The 20,185-nt window shown below is 43.8% G+C and overlaps 1 protein-coding gene across 4 annotated transcripts in view; it reads right to left on the reverse strand.

Moving 5' to 3' along the window:
• The window catches only part of LOC146194092 (tRNA pseudouridine synthase-like 1), a 168,484-nt gene that overhangs the window by 47,507 nt on the left and 100,792 nt on the right, over nt 1–20,185 (reverse strand). For 3 of the 4 annotated variants that reach the window (XM_084597248.1, XM_084597245.1, XM_084597246.1), the window contains exon 4: nt 4,609–4,788. The exons of the other annotated variant lie outside the window; for it this stretch is intronic. In XM_084597248.1, coding sequence (XP_084453374.1) covers nt 4,609–4,788 — 180 coding nt within the window. The remainder of the gene's footprint in view (nt 1–4,608; nt 4,789–20,185) is intronic. 4 annotated transcript variants of the gene reach the window in all.

Consider the following 20,185-nt stretch of genomic DNA (forward strand, 5'->3'; position numbering starts at 1 on the left):
TTCCCCTAAAGAACGTACTGCCATCCGAGACCAAGTGAAGGAAATGCTCGATAACGATGTCATTCGCCCTTCCCGCAGCCCCTGGGCTGCACCTGTGGTACTTGTGAAGAAAAAAGATGGCACACTTCGTTTCTGCGTAGACTATCACCGACTGAACAACGTTATGAAAAAAGATGTTTACCCTTTGCCCAGAATAGATGACGCCTTAGATCGTCTGTGCAACACAAGATACTTCTCCTCCATGGATCTCAAGTCTGGATACTGGCAGATAGAGGTCAATGAGAGGGACCGCGAAAAGACTGCTTTCATTACACCTGACGGGCTATACGAATTCCAGGTCATGCCCTTCGGCCTTTGCTCCGCGCCCGCAACCTTTCAGAGACTCATGGACAGTGTTCTTGGAGATCTGAAGTGGACGACATGTCTTGTATACTTGGACGACGTAATTGTATTTGCCCCGAATTTCGAGGAGCACCTCCGTCGCCTAGACACAGTACTAGACGCCATCCAAACGTCGGGCCTCACTCTGAAAGCCGAAAAATGCCATTTTGCTTATGAAGAGCTGAAGTTTTTGGGCCATGTCGTGAACCAAGCGGGAGTTGCCATCGATGCTATTTTGCTTATGAAGAGCTGAAGTTTTTGGGCCATGTCGTGAACCAAGCGGGAGTTGCCATCGCCAATTTTCTGACGCCGCGGGACCAGAAAGAGGTGCGACGCTTTCTTGGGCTATGTGCATATTATCGACGTTTCGTGAAAAACTTTTCTAAAATAGCCGCCCCCCTTACACTTCTTACTAAGGCTGATGTGCCGTTCACATGGGGCGACCAGCAAATGGACGCATTTCAGGAGCTTCAACGTCGCCTGCAGTCACCTCCAGTTCTAGCACATTTCGATGAAACCGCAGACACCGAACTCCACACGGATGCAAGCAATGTCGGTTTGGGCACTGTCCTAGTACAGATACGGAACAGTGAACGTGTGATCGCCTACGCTAGTCGGGCTTTGTCTAGGACTGAGACAAACTACTCTGCCACTGAAAAGGAATGCCTGGCCATCGTGTGGTCTATTTCGAAGTTTCGACCATACCTGTACGGCAGACCCTTCAAAGTGGTAACCGACCATCACGCGCTTTGTTGGCTGACAAGCCTTAAAGACCCCTCTGCGCGTCTCGCCAGGTGGAGCCTACGACTTCAAGAATACGACATCACTGTAACCTACAAGTCAGGTCGTAAGCATTTAGACGCTGACTGCCTGTCTCGTGCTCCTGTACAACCAGCTTCGGACGCCTCAGGTGACGACGACGCATTTCTGAGTGCAATTAGTTCAGACAATTTTGCCGATGACCAACGGAATGATCCCGAACTTCGCCAGGTAATCGACTTTCTTCAAGGTGCCGGCAGCATGGTCCCTAGCCCTTTCCGTCGTACTTTGTCTTCTCTGTGTCTCCGTGATGGCGTTCTCGTCAAGAAGAATTTTACAGCCAACAGTCGCCAATACCTCCTCGTTGTACCAGCAAGCTTAAGGGATGAGATTTTTCAAGCCTGCCACGACGAACCCACATCCGGCCACCTGGGAGTCACTCGGACGATATCCAGAATTAAAGAACGGTATTACTGGCCTCGTTTGTCAAGCGATGTAACGCATTATGTTCGAACTTGCCGTGACTGCCAACGTCGAAAGGTTCCGCCTCTGCGGCCAGCCGGTCTTTTAAAGCCCATTACGCCACCGTCCAGACCATTCCAGCTAATAGGGATGGACTTGCTCGGACCACTCCCTACTTCCACCTGTGGGAACAGGTGTATTATAGTAGCTACTGACTACCTGACCCGCTACGCAGAAACCACTGCTCTTCCTTGTGCTACTGCTTTTGAAGTTGCGAAATTTTTCGTTCTTCAAATTGTCCTGAGACATGGCGCACCAGAAGTACTCATTACTGACAGAGGAGCTGCATTTTCTGCAGAGCTCGTCCAGCATATCCTTGTTCTTAGTCGGACGACTGCATACCACCCGCAAACAAATGGCCTGACAGAACGTTTGAACAAGACCATTGCCGATATGTTGTCAATGTATGTGGACGTCCACCACAAGACATGGGACGAAGTATTGCCGTATGTAACATTTGCATACAATACCGCCGTTCAGGAAACTACCAACATGACTCCATTCAGCCTAGTTTACGGCCGATAAGTGACGACCACGCTCGACGCCATGCTGCCCCACATAGACTAAAGTCCAAATGATGATGTCGCCTCTTTTCTACAGCGTGCCGAAGAGGCCTGTCAACTTGCTTTGGTGCGAATACAGCAGCAGCAGCAAGGCCGAGATGCACAACGCTACAACCTGCGGCGGCGGACTGCAGACTATCTGCCAGGTGACCTTGTCTGGGTTTGGTACCCCATTCGACGACGCGGACTCAGCGAAAAACTCTTGCGCCGTTATTTCGGCCCCTACTGCGTTCTTCGACGCGTTAGTGAACTGGACTATGAAGTCGTTCCGCACGAGGAACCAGAGCCCCGGCGTCCCAAGCGTTCTGAAGTGGTCCACGTGGTCCGCTTGAAGCCTTTTCATGCCAGATAGCAGCCCCTTTTAATCTGTCCCTCATTCAATCTAGCATCGGGACGATGCTTTTCGCACGGAGGGGCTAATGTAGCATGCGTTGACGACAAAGAAGCGCACAAGTGTGAGAGGAAGAAGAAGTGTGCTAACCTCGAGCCTGAACTCTGACGCTGTTTGTAGAACCTTTGCCACGCCTTGGACCTCGGACGCAACTGTAAGGGTCGCTGTTTACGCGACAATATTACTGTGTTCCTTTTGTAAACTTGAAGTCTCGTTCTATTCAGCCATTACACCCAAACCTATAGTATGTAATGCCTCCGGGCCTTTAAGGGACAAATAAATGAAATGAAATGAAGGGTTAAGCATGAAACTAAGTATGTGCTGTGTGCTGAAGTAGTAGTCTACAAAATCCCATTGTCATGTGGACAAGTGTACATCGGGCAGACGGGGTGGTGCATTAATACACGTTTCAAAGAGCATGCAAATAACTTGGACACTACCAAATCTACTAATCTCGTTGACCACGTCTATGACTGTGAATCTTGTTGTCCTTCACCGCACTATTGTGATATCCTTTACAAGCACCCGATCTGCTTAACACATGAGATAATGGAGGCCTACCCCATGAAGAAAAAAAACAAGGTTGTGCTTTAGTAAGCCATCCATTTTTCTACATGAAAGCGAGATTGCGTGCCTTCATCCTACATAGCAACACATGTTTTTTGCTTGTCCACTTCTTGATAGGGTGGTCACGTTTTCCATATATTATGTTCCCTCTTTGAATAAACTTTCAGTTGTGAGTCAGCGCTCGTCTTGTGTTTCTCTGCTTTGGTGTTTGTTTTTTGCGCTGTTTTCCCTTCAATATGTTCCATCAGCTCGCCCGTTTGGCTATAGTGTTGAACTTTATAAAACCTCGCATCAGGACCGGGTAAGGGATGCAGTTAATTCAGTGGCAAATCATTAACCTTTGGAACTGTTACCCTGACATATTCGTACTACTTGAACAATCATCCACCTTGTTAACCTTCAAAAAAAGGTTAAGGTGTACTTTCTGGAACATATGTGACTATTTGTCTCCTATTTCCATCGTGTTATAGCAAAACTGTGCTTGAAACTGTTCACTTAATGTTAAAGCTTGCATTTTATGTGTTTTACTCCTGGTTTGTATTTCTGTTACATGCCGACATCTGACTGACTATTTTGTGTTGCTCTGTGGCTGCTGCGTTGTGTTGTACGTGTGGACTGTGGTGCCGAAGGCCCAGTCAGGTGACTTGTACGTCACCTTTAGCGTCGGTCCCACGACAAACTGTACTTTGCTACAAACTTCAATGAATAAAAAAAAAAGTAACTGTCTAACTACCTATCGGAGTGCAATCGTCATCGGCGCATTCGTGTGCTGTGTAATATTATTTTAAAGCCCGCACTTAGCAAGTGCACGGGCTGTTCTCTAAACAAGCAGCTGAAGAAAGCGAGCAGCAGATATAGAAATTAACAACCACAGAATCGAACCTGGCCACCACAGATGAGCGGCATCGGTGCAAAGCAACCGGCTATTGGTTGAATGCATTTCAAAATCTCCAATGTCTTCGCTCGAATGACATTTCAGTTGAATGCCTTCGAAACACTTCGCGTAGCAGTGCAGGTTCGGCATTTGATTGTCGTATGACATTCGCTTCGAAGCCGATCGAAACGCCCGTGTAGCAGGGGTATGAAGGGCTCTAAAATGCTACTTGAGGCAATTTTCGAAAATTCATAGAGGTTGCCTTTGTGAGTCATGATCATCCGGACTATACCCACTGGGCAAAGGTCGCTCCCATATTCTAGCTGCATCCACTTGATGCCTACAAACTTAACTTCATCCGCCACTTAACTTCGTGACGTCCCCTGCTAGGATTTAATTCCTGTGACATTCCAATTGTTTTTTCAAGCGACCATCGGTTATCTTTGCACTGCATATGTTTGGCACTAAATAGCTAGCTTAAACGTTTTTGTGTTGCGGAGAATGGGCGAGTGCATGCTTTCTAATAAGGACATCTATGTGCAATAACTCACGGCACAACGTGGCACCGGTTGAGCTCGGCTAGCGGCAGGAAGGCTCGAATGCTGTCGGCACAGCGCTTGTGCTTCAGCAGCGCCGCCTTCTTGAGCACGGCCACGCGGTAGCGGTAGGTGCGCCACTGGGCCAGGTACCGGGCGTGGAACCACTCGGGCACCTGCAGCACGTCTCGGACGCTGCGGGGATAGATGTATGCTACCGTGAAATAACTGCTCCCCATGTCATGTGGTGGTCGATGACATAAATGAACAGTCTGTGAGTGTATTGAAGAAACTCTTTACTGGGCTGATTTGCGCCCGCAAAAGAACTAAGTGATTCGGCGGCGCCGATAGCAACAATCGTGCTTGGTGATCGTTGAACAAAGAATGCCTGTCGCACACATCAACGCTCAATTTAAAGAAAGCTCGGAACCATCTAGATAATGTCGCAAACTGTCAATAGCGAAACCTGGAACATTGTAGAAACATATGTGAGTAGCCGGAATCTTTGAGACAGATCTCGGCGCATCTTGCATGACAAAGAACTGATACAGGTGCGGCTCGCGACATCGAGCATTAACAAACAAGACAGAATCGATATGAGTGCCGTAATCACAGTGATAAGGCTGCACGCCTTGGGCTGCTAAAAAACAACAAATACAGTTTTGAAAGTTTCGCGGCAATACTCTCGGTACCAATAACGACGAGGCAAATGATCCGCAGCGAGATGATGCAGCAATTGTGGTCGATAAAACCAAAATGGAAAAGAATGAACATCAGCTGGTAGCTGCTTCACGTGGAGCCTCTCATTGCAGCACATCCGAACTTGGTCGTCAATTCCGAAAGTTCCCACGTGTTATTGGGACATGCTAGTCATGTTGCATTTGCACACTCTGAGCCGACGCATCAACGATATAAGTTGGCGACAGGAGAAACAAGTGGGAAGAAAATAGATAGGCAGTGTAACGTATATGGGGTCATGAGAAAACTGCAGATTTGCCCCACGCACACCGCCATAAAAAGAAAAAAAAATGCACAGAGCCCCAAATATCGCTCCCACGTCCGGCACTGCGCGCTCCTCGCTATCTCTTCCTCGCTTAGGCGAAATTTTTTACCCAGCATCTGTTGCCGTCAAGCTCTATTATGCAGCCATTATTTTCGGTCACAAGGCAATACTAGCAAATGATGCATCGCAAGCTAGGCAGCAGAATAGAAAAACATTGGGCCCACTACACTTTCAAGGAATTCTTGGAGCTCTAAAATGTCTATATTTTTCTTTCCTTATGGTGTGGCAAACCTGACAAGGCGACAGCTATTTGAAGCTGGTTATCGCCATAAAATGCATTCTTTAGAAAAAGGACAGCAAACTCAAGCTTTAACCTGTTGTCTTCGTGTGACAGGATTAGCACATCATTTGGTTTATCTAAATCACAGACGTGAGCAAAATATGTCAATAAATAATGGTTCTAGGCCTCCGCTAGGGTGACACACTGGTTAGGGCGCTCGACTACAGTGCCCAAGGACGCGGATCAAATCTCGGCTTTGGCGGCTGCTTTACGGTGGAGGCGAAAAGCTAGGCGCTCGCATGCTGTGCGATATCAGTCCACATTAAGAACCCTAGGTGTTAGAATTTCCAAAGCCTTCTACTTTATGGCATTAAACCCCATAATCCATCCATCCAAATAATGGTGTTAGGATATTGTTGCATTATCCGCAGGCACAGGCAGATATTTGTCTGGTGACTATTAAGAACTAATCCCAATAGACAACTAACTTCCACCTTATGAAGCCTAAGGGACTTTTCGATTGGCGGTTGCAGGGCTGTCCCCCGTTGATGGGTAAACTCGATTCAATGCTTTCTTAAAATGTTGAATACATTTATTATGTCAAATACAAAGAATCTAGATTAAATAACACCAGCTCGCTCGGTGCCAAGACCGACCACTCCCAAAACGTCCGCCCGACAACTTTGCTCTAACCTACGACTAATAACGAGCGAGCCACCGCCGTCCCTACGTGACTGGACCGTATAGCCCACGCCACTGCCGTCTATCAAAAGCCTTTAGCTCCCGCCCACCACCTTTCCTTCACAATGCATCGAACGATGTAGTCTGAAGGAGATGAAAACAATATTAAAAACCCAAGAAGCTGTTCGCCGATCTGGCTAGCAAGCAGAAAAAGAACAAAAAAAACAGGCACGCATGGTGCCAGATACTCGAGCAGTCCTGCCATCGCCTCAAATTCGGAGCGACTAAGCTTGAAGAACAGCTCGGCCTTTTCGCCAGAAAAACACGGAATTCGAGCCTTAGTGCTTTTTGAGCGCTTTGATGGTCATTCCTTCTGTCCCCGCAACGCCGTTTTGTTGGCCAAGTCTCTTTTGGCGGGAACTCACCGTGTTCTCCAAAGGCTGCGCCATTACAAAAAGCAATTGAAGAACTCAGTTCCTGCACTGAATGCTGCACACAACAAAACAATTTTCATTATATAAACGTGGACAACCAAAGCATACAAGAAAATTGTTAGCAACACCGAAAATCCACGGTTCGCTACCGCTGCCGCAAGAAGCCCTCTCGTCAGTGCAGAGTCACTTATTCCCAAGCCGCTTATATGAGTAATGCGAAAGATGTACGCAGGCTGTGCGCAGATTGATGTCGGAACAGCTATTGAACAGACACCACACTTGCTGCACCATCTCCTCGAAGGAAAGGCAGATCACCTGTCTCGTTCAATGATGTAATAAGGGGAAGCTCACTCTTGAAACAAAAAGTGTTTCGTGCATCAATTTATAGTCTTGTCTATGGAACAGGACTGTCTCGCTTAAAAAGGGTGGAAATAAATGCAAACCTTAGTGCATGCTTACTTTAGAAGAAATAGTCGCCGATCTTAGGAAAGCCATTAAGCAACCTGACACGAAAAATGATGATTTAGAGAACCGGTCACGTCGGAACAACTTAATAATCTATGGTCTCCGTGAACCATAGGCTGAAACCCCTGAGCAGCTATTTACCTCTGTATTGGAGTTGTTCTCCAACAAATTTAAAATCAAATGCAACTGTATTGAGCGCTGTCACAGGCTCAGTGCACAAAAAGAGGAAAGAAAAAGTGAGACCTGTAATATTGAAGTTACTTGATTCCAGAGCGAAGGCCATAATTCAAAAGGATGCTTTTAAACTCAAAGGTTCAGACACGCCTATCAGTGAAAATTTTTCTTTTCACGTGCGACAGATACGTAGTGTACTCTGGGATAATTCCGTTGAGCTTAGAAAGGATGCGAAAAAATTTTGACTCAGCTTGGCACCCTGATAGTGGATAGCGTCCGCTACTGGGATGATATTACCAAGTCGATTATTAAAATCTCCCCTAACGTACCTACCAGCAACACAGAGCGACTTCGTAATGAGCACAACCTAGCACTTTTGAATGTAAATGCCCGCAGCCTAATGAATAAGTTAGCAGATTTTAATTGGCTAATTGAATGCTATCAACCACCATTAATCTGTGTCACAGTGACCTGGCTTAACGCCTCGGTTACGGAAGGAGAGTTTGTGCTCCCTAATTACTCTGTCTTACGATGTGACAGGACACTTGTTAGGGGTGGGGGCGTATTTTTTATTTATTTTATTTTTATTTATTAAAAAAGGCATTGATTTCGTTCTGCTGCCCGACCTTCCTAACACCAAGTTGGTTTGGTGCAAATTGGTGATGGATGGCTTTGTTTTGGCTGTAGGCGCTTTATACCGGTCTCCCAATTCCGGTAATGTTTTCCCCGATTGTTGTGATTATATGCTAAAGCACAGGCTTCATGACTGTAAATTGATCCTTGTTGGTGATTTCAATACACCTTGTATAGACTGGAATACATCATCTCCAAACGATCGCGACAGGCACGTTTGTGACGCCCTTATTGACATGGCCTTATCTCTAGATTTGACACAGGTTGTTGGCAGTGCTACCCGTGAGAACTCAATCCTTGACCTCATTTTTGTCAATCAAAAGTTATTACAAAATGGTTACAACTGTCAAATCGCGGAGGGCCTGTCCGATCACAAGGGTGTTCTGCTGAAGTTTGGTGTCGCTTGTGAGCCCAAAAGGCCCGATTTCCAGATTGTTAAAGATTTTGCTCGTGCTGATGACAGTTCTATTGTTAATGTTTTAGCATCTTCTTATGACTCATTTCTTCACCGTAGTGGCATATGTGGTGTTGAGTTGTTTCAAAAATTTTGCAACATTATCGAAGGATGCATCTCACAATTCGTTCCCCAAAAGTGTATAAAGCGCAACGCGAAGCACCTGTGGTACATACATCTCATCAGGCACATCAAAACACTCCGGAAACGCAGAAACATAATCCAGAGTAGCCGCTGCTCTTTAAAGCAAAAGCTTCAAAATGAACTAAAAATCAAATTGCACGAAGCCAGAAACTTTTATTTCAATAGAACATTATCAACATTCATGACAGAAAACCCAAGAAAGTTTTGGAAAACGGTACTTCCAACTGCTCATGACACTTCTTCATTCACTATTAACGACCATCCTTCATCTGATCCTCAGATTATTTCAGAAGCCTTCAATAATTATTTCCAATCGGTATTTTGTCCGGACGATGGTATTAAACCCCTTTTTTCGTGCCAGTAACACCTTGCCAGAACTTCCTTCCCTAATTATAACCTGCGCTGAAGTTCATAACCTATTGCTATCAATTGATACAACTAAAAGTTCTGGAGCAGACGGAGTGCCAAGCGTATTTTCAAACGGTACTCTGAATGGAACACCCGTTACCTAACGATAATATTCAATAAATCCCTCGACACGTCAACCATTCCGTAAGTTTGGAAACATGCAAACATCACTCCTGTCTTCAAATTTGGCAACAAACATCTAATCACTAACTACAGACCTATATCACTGCTGTCCACTTGTTGCAAACTTCTCGAACACATCATTCACAAGCACATCATTCAGTATTTATCGGCGAATAACTTCCTGTCACCGCAACAGCACGGATTTCGAGCAGGATTTTCTACAACAACACAATTAGAATTCTCGCATGATATAGCCTCAACACTAAACGACCAAGGTCAGCTTGATGCCATCTTCATCGATTACTCAGAAGCATTCGACAAGGTAAGCCATAAAAACTACTCCTGAGACTAGCTGCAATTTTTCCCGGTAATAAGTTAATTACCTGGATATCTGATTTCCTGCACTTAAGATTTCAATCCGTCACTTTTAATTGTAAACAGTCTTCTGCAGCTCATGTCACGTTGGGGGTGCCGCAAAGCTCCGTATTAGGACCACTCTTATTTATCATATATATAAATAACGTACTCATGTAAACCAGGGACACATCAGTGAAAATACGCCTAAAGTCGAGCCCACTTATAACGGCCCCACTTAAGACGAACTTCCGCTTATAACGAACGAGACCGGAGCGACCGCCAAAATATACATTACTTCAATGGCACAAGATCGCACGTATAACGAACATCCATGAGCGCTGCCGATCGGTTACAGCGAACGGACGGCGTAAACCTGGCGCCCCGATACGAGATAACGATGGGCTCCCATCCCTTTTTGGTCTGTTTTCGCAATCCTCGTCGCAAGCGAGCTACCCTTTGCTCGCCGACGCGCGCTGCCTACGAGTGTCGGCGCGTGGTGTGGCCTCCAAGGCCACGCTGCCGCCCCTCCTCGCAACTCCGCTCCCCTCTCCTCTCGCCATTCCCTCGTCTTCGCCTGTCTCCACGGCGCCGGCCGCCGGCATAGTCTTCGAAGTTTCGTCGTTTCGTTTCCTGGCTGTTCCATTGAGCAGCCGTGCCAGGCACGCGGGGCGCCAGTAGGCAGGCCTCTCCATACGCTAGCGGTTGTACTGCTTGCACGGGGGGACTCAATGCGCAGCGGCCGCTGCATTCAGTACGGCGGTGACGGTTCGTGGCCTCCGAGATTTGCGGAGGTAATCTCGGAGGCCATGGGCGGTTGAAAGCAACTACGGTAGGAGCCAACAGGTGGCAGCACTGACGCTCAGGGAAGCATGAAGCAAATCAGGAAGCAACACAAGGTAGCAGAATACAAAACAGCTTAAAACTGACCAATCTAAACTGGAAAAAGGCAGAAAAAAATATTCCTAAAAACACATCTACAGGAATAGATGGAATTCCGATCAAGCTGATTAATGAACTCGGTCCAAAAAGTAAGTAAAACGTTGTTAAAAGCTCTGGAAACAGTCATAACGAATAAGCAAATTCCGGACAGCTGGCGGCAGAGTAAAATGAATTTGATTTATAAAGGGAAAGGAGACAGGATGCACATGAAATCCTACAGGCCCATTACCGTAACATCTGTTATGTACAGGTTAGCCATGCAGGCGGTGAAATAAAAGATGCAAGCATGGGTAGAAAGTAACAAGATACTCGGAGAACTTCAGAACGGCTTTAGAAATGGTAGGCGCTTAGATGATAGCCTGTTCGTGCTTACCCAATGCATCGAAATATCGAGTGGAAAATAGACCTTTGTATTCGGCCTTTCTGGACATAAACGGGGCGTACAACAACGTAAGCAGGGAACTCCTGTGGAACATATTAAAACAAGGTATCGGTTATGAGATAATAGAGTTCCTACAGGAAATATACCGGGATAACAAAGTAGAAATTACGTGGGAAGGGATAAGAAATACGGAGGATGTCAAAGTATGCAAAGGATTAAGACAAGGCTGTCCTCTATCACCGGTGCTGTTCATGCTTTATATGATAAACATGGAACGGAGGATACAAGAGAGTAACCTAGGTTTTAACCTGTCGTATAGATTAGGTGGAAAGGCGGTAGAACAGCGCCTCCCCAGTTTGATGTATGCAGACGATATTGTGCTGCTAGCTGAGAGTCTGGAAGAATTGCAAACTCTAGTTAAGTATTGCGGAGATGAAGGGGATGCTCTAGGCTTCAGTTTCAGCGCAGTTAAGTCGGGTCTGATGATTTTCAACAGCTCAACTGATCAGGGTCTTAAAATACAAGGCCTTGAAATACCTAGAGTAGCAGAATATAAATATCTGGGGGTATGGGTAAACGAAGGATTGGCATACATTGGAAAGCATGAGCAATCACTTAAGGCCAAAGGGCGAAGGAATGGCGGGATAATGAAGCATAAGGCATTGTGGGGATACAATAGGTATGAGGTTTTGAGGGGTATTTGGAAAGGAATTATGGTGCCCAGACTTACTTTCGGAAATGCGGTTTTGTGCCTAAAATCAGAGGTACAGTCGACATTAGAAACAAATCAGAGATCCGTTGGACGATTAGCACTAGGTGCCCACGGCAAAACTACAAATGAGGCGGTACAGGGAGATATGGGCTGGGCATCTTTCGAAGTGCGGGAAGCTCAGAGTAGAATATTATATGAAGAACGCCTGAGGAAATTGGACAGTAACAGATGGGCAGCTAAAGTATTTAAATACCTGTACCTAAAAAGCATTGACTCACAATGGAGGAAAAGAACTAGGAAACTAACTAGTAAGTATGCTAGTAACAAGGACGGAGAAATAAAGAGCATTAAGCAACAGGTGAAAAACACAGAAGGTAAAAATTGGATAAATTCGATGGAAAAGAAACAGAGTGTGAAATTATACCGAAAGTGGAAAATGCAGATCAGGAAGGAAGATTTCTTTGATAACTCAAGAGGCAGTGCCCTACTTTTTGAAGCTCGATCAGGGTGCCTTAGAACACGCAGCTACAAAAAGAAATTTAACAATGGAGATGACGCATGTGTTGTATGTGGAAACTCCAGTGAAACAATTGCCCATATTATACTCGAATGTAATGGTATCCATCCGGAAGTTGGTGAAGGCGCAATCACTGTTCCTGAAGGTCTGGGGTTTAGAGATAACAGTGGCCGGGTGAATAAACCGGCGGTGGAAACTAGCAAAAAACGACTGGAAGATTGGTGGCTTAAAAGCAGAGAAGTGACATAATGTTAGCAATGTTAGTAATGTAGGAACAAAATTTATTAAATAGAATGATGGTTTAGTTAACCTTTCTAAATCAATAAAGATACAGGGAGAAAAATGAGCATGATAGCTACTGCTACCACCCCGTTTCAAAGGGGACGCTCCTATATTCCATCCATCCATCCATCTGATGCCTCTCATTGGTCTCCCTGCTGCATCCGATAGAAGCGTTTAGGGGTAGCTCGGCTGGAAACGCTGATTGGGGGACACGCCGCGGCCTGGCGTGACGTTTTTTGCGTCGGGCTCTAACCGGACGTGACGTAGTCAAAAACTGGGTTTGCTTGTTTTTTTTCGTCCCTATACGCTCTAGGGAATCGCTAGGTGCCCCCCGCTCTGGCAACGCGCGCGATTCCGGCATTCGGTTCGTGGATCTCGCTGCTGCATGGCACCGGCGCGTTCGGTCACCGAGGTGCTCGACGATGGCGGGCCTGAGCGTTTACGTTATGGCTTTGTTCCAAGTTTAACAAAACAGTTGAGGCCAAATCAAAATCGGAAATTACCATTTCCAACTTGGATATTGGCCCCCAGTCAACAATTTAGAGTCCAATTCAATGGCAACAGTTCAGCTCTGTGCCAACATTTCGTACAATTAAGGGAGTCGAAATTATGGAAATGGCATGCATTTGTGAACATCAAACATGCTTCACATCCAATTAACATGTCATGCAATGCTAATATAAAAGCTCAATATTCTATCGGGAAACTATGAAATCTGCTAGAGCATGGAGCACACGTTCGTAGATATATTTTTTTTAATTACCAGCACTCGCAAAGGTATTGGAAATAACTGAATCAAGTCCCATTCAAGGAATCAAATGAACAGTAACAAAAACAAATCATCCTTTATATATTTTGTTTAGTACCTCAATGAAGAGTATTAGGCACACTTTTGCTGAATTTGTACATAACTGACATAATTCATATTATGCTGATAATAGTGTGTTTATTACTGGCTTTGATCTCAATGAGACTGTTTTACATTGAAATTATTTACTTGAAAAATCATTTGCCTGGTCCAATTTCATGAAGAAATAAACACAGAAAAATTACTTTGTTTTGAGTCTGAAATAAGAAAATGATGTAAGAGATGGCTACCGATCTATGATAAAAATATTGACCTTGTAGAAACTCGCATAAGTCTTGTGTGATTTTTTTTCATTTGAGATAGGAAATTCATATAAACAACACTGCAAATAAAAAAAAAAGATTTCTTCAATGAGTGAACTTTACCTTGATGTGGTACTGTCCTTGCCTTTAATTATGCAAGTCCCCACAGATAAGGTGTTGCAGTTTTATGTGGGGAAGCACCACAAGAGCAAATATCAATAAAATGATAATTCTCAGTAAATTAAATGTGTGTTTCTTACATAACCGATATTGATTGCCGGTTTACAACATGACACCTCCGTGCAGAATACAGTATAATTATCTTTAACTATGAATGCCACTTGTTGCATGTTTCTTATTTTTCTTGGCAGGACAATAAAAGCTTTCTGTGTTCGATGGCACTGCTGCAATTTAGAGCCACTCCGTTTTTAACTCAAAACTCCAACCTCTGGTTTCTCCCGCACTTTCACACTTGGTGCAACCTGCAATCAATAAAACACAATCCAATGGTCTCATTTAATGAACTTAAACAGGCATTCCTGAAATTGTGAAAACAGCTATGAATACACTTTTTAGGGTTGTAAAATCAGAAATGTTGCAAAGTTAAAGAGCACTGCAGAATCTGCATTGGAGCAATGCAAAAGAACGGATGCTGCTGCAACATTACATCACCCTCCATCGATTGACACCACTCATTAACCTCCACCACTTCTCAATTACTCACAACTGCTGCGGACATGATTTTGCAGACACGTTCTGCGGATGCGGTGTGCGGACGCGGTCTGCGAACAGAAATCTGTGAAATCTGTGCGTTTGCCAGCGCTGTGTTAATGTATTTTATGTTATCACTTATACTACTTGAGAATTCATTTAGTGTTCTATCAGTGTGTTGTGTTACCTTGCTAACAAGTTTCCTTATATCTTCTTTGCATGTGTTATTGTATGTAGTTGTATCCCCCCTACAATAATGCCTCATGGGCGCTGTAGGTACTTACAATAAATAAATAAATAAACATAGCGAAGTAATACTTTCGCATTAATAGATCTTCTAGACATAGGGTCTCTAATTCTTGTACTTTTTTTTAATGTGTAAATTTTTTTATCCTACTCTGCAGCTAACGTCTGCTGCTCCTTTGTAAATGGGTCCAGGACCTAAGTGCATGAGTTGCTCTCTGAAACATTTAATTTAGCTCTCGAGACTATCTAATATGCTCGAATTGAAATCATTGACTCCAGATTGGACTTTGAAATTAGTTGCAAAATTTTTAACTGCAAAGCCTATTGAAATCTAATATGTTTGGGTGTATTTTTACTGGGAGCGAAATGCACCAGCTTCCTTTAACATCTTAGCCAGCGCACACACAATGCATCATTGAAATGTAGTTTGAATTCCAGCTTCACCATGCATAACAATTGTCCATTCAGTTTGGATGTTCATTAGGAATATCAATTCTAATCCGTAAGATGACCATAACTTAGCAGCCCATAATAAAAATAAATTGCTTCTTTACAGAGAGTTAAAACTATGCAGTTGGGACAAAGTACTTATTCCAGCTGGGAGGTCATCTGGAAACTGGAAGACATTTGATTATGGAAATTCAATTAGGACTAAAAATTCTAATTGGAAAGAATGAAAAGATGCCTAAATGGAATGAGGGCTTCTAGAGAAAGTGTAAATTCTGGAAACTCAATTGGATAATACAAGACTCTTTAGCAGGATCTAGAACACATCTTTTACAAATGAACACTTGAAACTTAGAGCACTGGCTGATGCTCACCGCCGCAGCTCTCAGAATAACTGACAGCATGGGCAAAACTACAGTAGGTGTTAGTGCAGTATACACCAGTGTTGTCACTGCGAAGTGAAGAGCCACAAAGCAGAGGACTGCCATCCTTACTACTGCCAATATAAAAGTCCTTCTCAGAGCCACCCCATTGTTTCCTGGCAGATCATGGGCCTTCAACTTCATCGTCATGTTTTCTCGTTTTTAGTCTTTTGTAGGATGTATTGGGCCTTCGGTGGTCTGTCATGCAACACTGCATGACTAATCCACTGAGTGCAAAGCCGTTAACCAACAGAGATATCTTTTCACTTCATGTGCGGCACACAAACATCATGCATAAAAGAGGCCACATGTCACTATTCCATCTTTCTTTACACTTTCTTTAACACACTCTAAAACCATTCCTGTAAAAAGCTAGAGCTTCTTTTACGCAAAGTGACATGGCAATTATTGTAGCTTGAAACATTTTCAAAACGAAAAAAATAAATGCATGAGGTGGCTCACAACCATTGTTTTTTTGCAAAATTGTGTTGCTTCATAAGCAGTAACTTGAACAACACTGACAACATTTCTACATTACTTTGAAACAACCCAGGCAAAAATCCTAACTGATGTAAATGGTTTAAGGAACAAACTTCCAGTTCATACCAGTTGGATAACAATGGATCCCTAACTGGAATTCAACTGGGATCAACATTCATGCGTATAAGGTACCCGTTGCATGCGAGCCTTGCTACCTGTTGATGGTTTACAACTCCGAAAGAACCCAAAAACGAGGGCACAAGTGCAGATAAGGCGCATGTTTGCAGACTCCATGACCAGTTGTATTCGTTCCTCTGTATCCCATGAAAGCACTCCATTTCTAACCCACAATGGCGTAGGTCTGCGACATCCGATGCAATAACGTGGGGCAACCCCCTCTTCTTCATGAACACACCTGAGCGCAATACCATCAACTACTTTGTTGTCAAGACTTTCTTCGATGGAGGAAGTTCGTTTTTCGTATCGCACATGGTGCAAGCCGAGGCATTTTTTTTCCTTCATTTCTTAAGACTTCAACGCAACAAGCATACCCCACAACTGATAATAAGCTATATTACGAGGGGCATATGTCATATTTTTTCTTTTCTTAAGAAAGGTGTATTTGTGAAGAACTAAGTAGAAGTTTTTGACAGATAAATTTCTAGATTGGGACCACTCAAATAAAAGGGCATATAAAAACCACAAGAATTGCAAACTTTGAGCACGTAGAAATACTTGGTAACACGCACAGTAACTAAAAAGTGGCAAACTGGCAGATGCGACCAGGATTATAACACGGTGCCATTGTGAACAATTTCGTTTACATCAGGCATAGTGCAGTGCCAGCAAAAGCCTTGAGAACTGGCCAATGTGCTGTATTGTAGTTCATATTTTTTATGCTTCCACAAACTCTTCATAATGACTGTTGAAAGCTTTGAACATGCACAAGACAACTGCAATTACATCGGCCACAGTGACAATGAATAAAGTAAATACAAACCAGCTAGAATGTTAGACTGAGCGTTCACATGCAAATATTTGCATAGAAATGCCATTTGAGAAGTAAGCATGCTAATAGTGAAAGGACAACTCGAACACACAGAAGAGAACTGAAGTTACAAAAACAAACAAGCAGTCATAATTGAGGCCTTCAACAACTACGCTGTGAAAGACAAATTTTGCAGAGGGACGAGTGCATAATTAATCCTGCCGCACAAATGAAATAAGCATACCCCTCGATCAATTATAGAAATCCCTTGTGTACAAAAAGTGGGAAACACTGAAGTCATCTTGCTTTGAGCAACTAATTTCAGATATTATAAATCTTGTTTTGAAAGCTGGTATTGATCTAAAGAGCATAAAGCAAAAAAAACAAAAAAACCCGACATGCCAACATTTTCATTTTCCGGTCTTTAAGGCTTTAAAGCTGCTACTCAGTTTGTCAAAATCAATGTTTTTTGCCAGCTCACCTACGAGAGATGATAATGCAAGATCTGAAAGCGTGCACTGACCCATCATAGGTCCTCTTCCTCACAGGACACAACCTCCTCCTCTCACAGGATACAACAGACACTCATATATTAGGAATAGTTGCACGCTGGGGAGAGGCTCTAGAAAATCTCAATCTGGGGAACTCCAATGCTGCCCAACTGTTGGCCTCTTCGAGTCCAATGCTTGCCACTTTAATTTGAGGTGTCTCCTCAGCCAAGGCATTTCGATGAAATGTGTTCTATCAGACAGCTTGTCGTAGAAGGATGTAAGCATCGGAATACATACTTTAAGGCTTGAAAGGTCCCTCAGTAGAATAGAGAAATCTCTTCACTTCAAGAGGACCAGATATGTTCTGCGGCTTCTAAAATCACTTTTGATTTAATGCAGAGCTCGGCATAAAATCTACCAGTGCAGTCAAGCATCGCCCCTTTTATTTTCTTCCTGCAATGAAAACCCTGAACCTCAGACACATTCCCCTACCATACTCTTTTTGAACTTCTGGGGCCTGTCTACTGATACTCTGAGCTCATTTGATTTTATGAATTTCTGCTCAATAGCCTGCACACTGTGGCCACACATCATCTTTGAGAAAGAGCTTTAAATCATCCATCTTTGCCACCACTTTGTCAAGGTATAGGTGCTTTGTCTGCAAATGAAATTGTGCAGCATTTACTACTTCAGGTACTGCATGCTATAGGTGCAAGCAACATAGAAAAGCAATGGCACAGACTACTGTAGCCTCCTTGCAAATAAAAAAGGTACCAATGAGCAGTGATGCCTTGCTAACAGAATACATTTAGTCTCAAAGTGGTCTTCAGCAGTGGAGTGATAGTGGGGGTCGTCAGGTTTGATTTCATGATGGACTGACTTGTATCTCTCATTTTAACAATAATCTTCTCTTGCAGCAACAAAAGAGAGAAAGCATTCTCTTGAGGAAAAGAACTTAAGGCCCACAGTATTGCAGCATGTGAATTACCTTGCATATATTTCTCTAACTGCACTCTTTGCATTACCACCCTCTCCCCCCCCCATTCCCAGCCACACTTTCCTGAGCACTGCACCCAGTGCAGTCCTCACACCCCTATAGGGACAGCAAGGTTTCTAACCCCTCCTTTATGCTAAAAAAATGCCTTTTTATATCCTGAAAAGCAATCCCACAATGTCTGGACAGCCCGAAATTCAGCAAATACTCGTTTTACTCATCCTTGCACCTTAGTAATTTATAAGAAAGGTGTTTTTTTTTTTTTGCTGTTCACATATTAGTTGCATAAAATGTGGCATATGCTCAAAAAATTTTGTTAAAAATTGGCTATAGTGCATGCTACCTTTCTCTTTTGCAAACTGAAATGGTGGACCACATTAATTTATTCTTCATTACATTAAAAAAGTGTCCACTTAGATATATTCACAAGTGCTGTTTGATAAAAAATTGTCTTTAAACTCTGAGGTTGTGTGAAAGAGATTTTAAATGGAAGGAAAAATAGTGTAGCACATATATAACTTTAAATGTGTTTATAAGTGTAAGGTATAGCCAAATAAGAATGTAAAGAATTTCTGGACTGAAAGCAATCAATGTAACGAATGACAAACATTTACTCAAGGCAATGAAAGTTATTAAAGCATTTCAATGTTTTTATGAACAAAAATAAATGCAGTGTTTGAATATATAACAAACAAATTTGTGATGGCAGTCAGCAGTCTGTTTCAGGCTACAGGTCAGTTAAAAATCACAATTGACACATATGACGGATGCAAAACTTGTTGCCGTGAAAGAAATGCAGAAGACGTAAGACGCTATTTATTACATATTAGACATGCGAAGGCATGACAAGCTGAAATGGTCCATGCGTTGCATTAGAACAAGCACTAAGTCATTAAAAGTTGCATGCATCACATGGATCTCAATTTGACAGCAAACATATATGCTGACACTTACAAAACATACAATGCCATTACTCTTCATGTGATATACGCTGCAATATTTTCATGTTTTCTAAAGGCTACGCACAGTTCTGTACTACTTAAAAAGTACACATCTTATCACGACCTACTGTATAACGGGCGACCTGCGCATCGCGCCACTCTCTACGGGAGCGCGCGGCCGAAGAAATACCACGTGACCGCTGAGTAGGGACCGAAACAGCCGGTAGATGACGCCAAAGCTCACCCCCAGAGCAGCGTCTCACGCGCTCCGGCTGTGCCTGCAAGCGAGCGGCGCAGAGTTCCGCGGGAGGATTTGCGGAACCATTATTTCTCTTGAGAGATAGCTGCGGCAAGATAAAGGCGTGGGCCAGTGAAATGAGAGTGGCAATATTGGGAGTAAGAGCCCCGGAAACATCTTCGAAGCAGCGTCCTTTCGACGGACGCGGTTGCGTTTCTTCAGTTGGTGTGCGTAGTAGCCCAGTTGGAGCAGACTGCCAGTCTCCCTCCCGTGCACGTTCGTTCCTCCGTATTTGATATCTGCGCAGGCAGGCTGTGCAATTAAATATTTGCCGAATATGCGTGCTCGGCGTTTCCCCCTTCCGTTTCTTGTCATGCGCATAATAAGCTTGTGAACAATAACTGTAGTGAAAATGAACAGCGGCGCAACACACTGGACAAGAAAGGGACCTTGAGGATAACAGCGCGGAACACAGGACGGGAGCACAAGATTAGAGGACGGGATTAGAGGAGATTGCTCCCGTCCTGTGTTCCGCG

Source organism: Amblyomma maculatum, chromosome 3, assembly GCF_055883805.1.
Source record: "Amblyomma maculatum isolate TAMU_Amacu chromosome 3, ASM5588380v1, whole genome shotgun sequence".
In the NCBI taxonomy this organism is placed as follows: Eukaryota; Metazoa; Arthropoda; class Arachnida; order Ixodida; family Ixodidae; genus Amblyomma; species Amblyomma maculatum.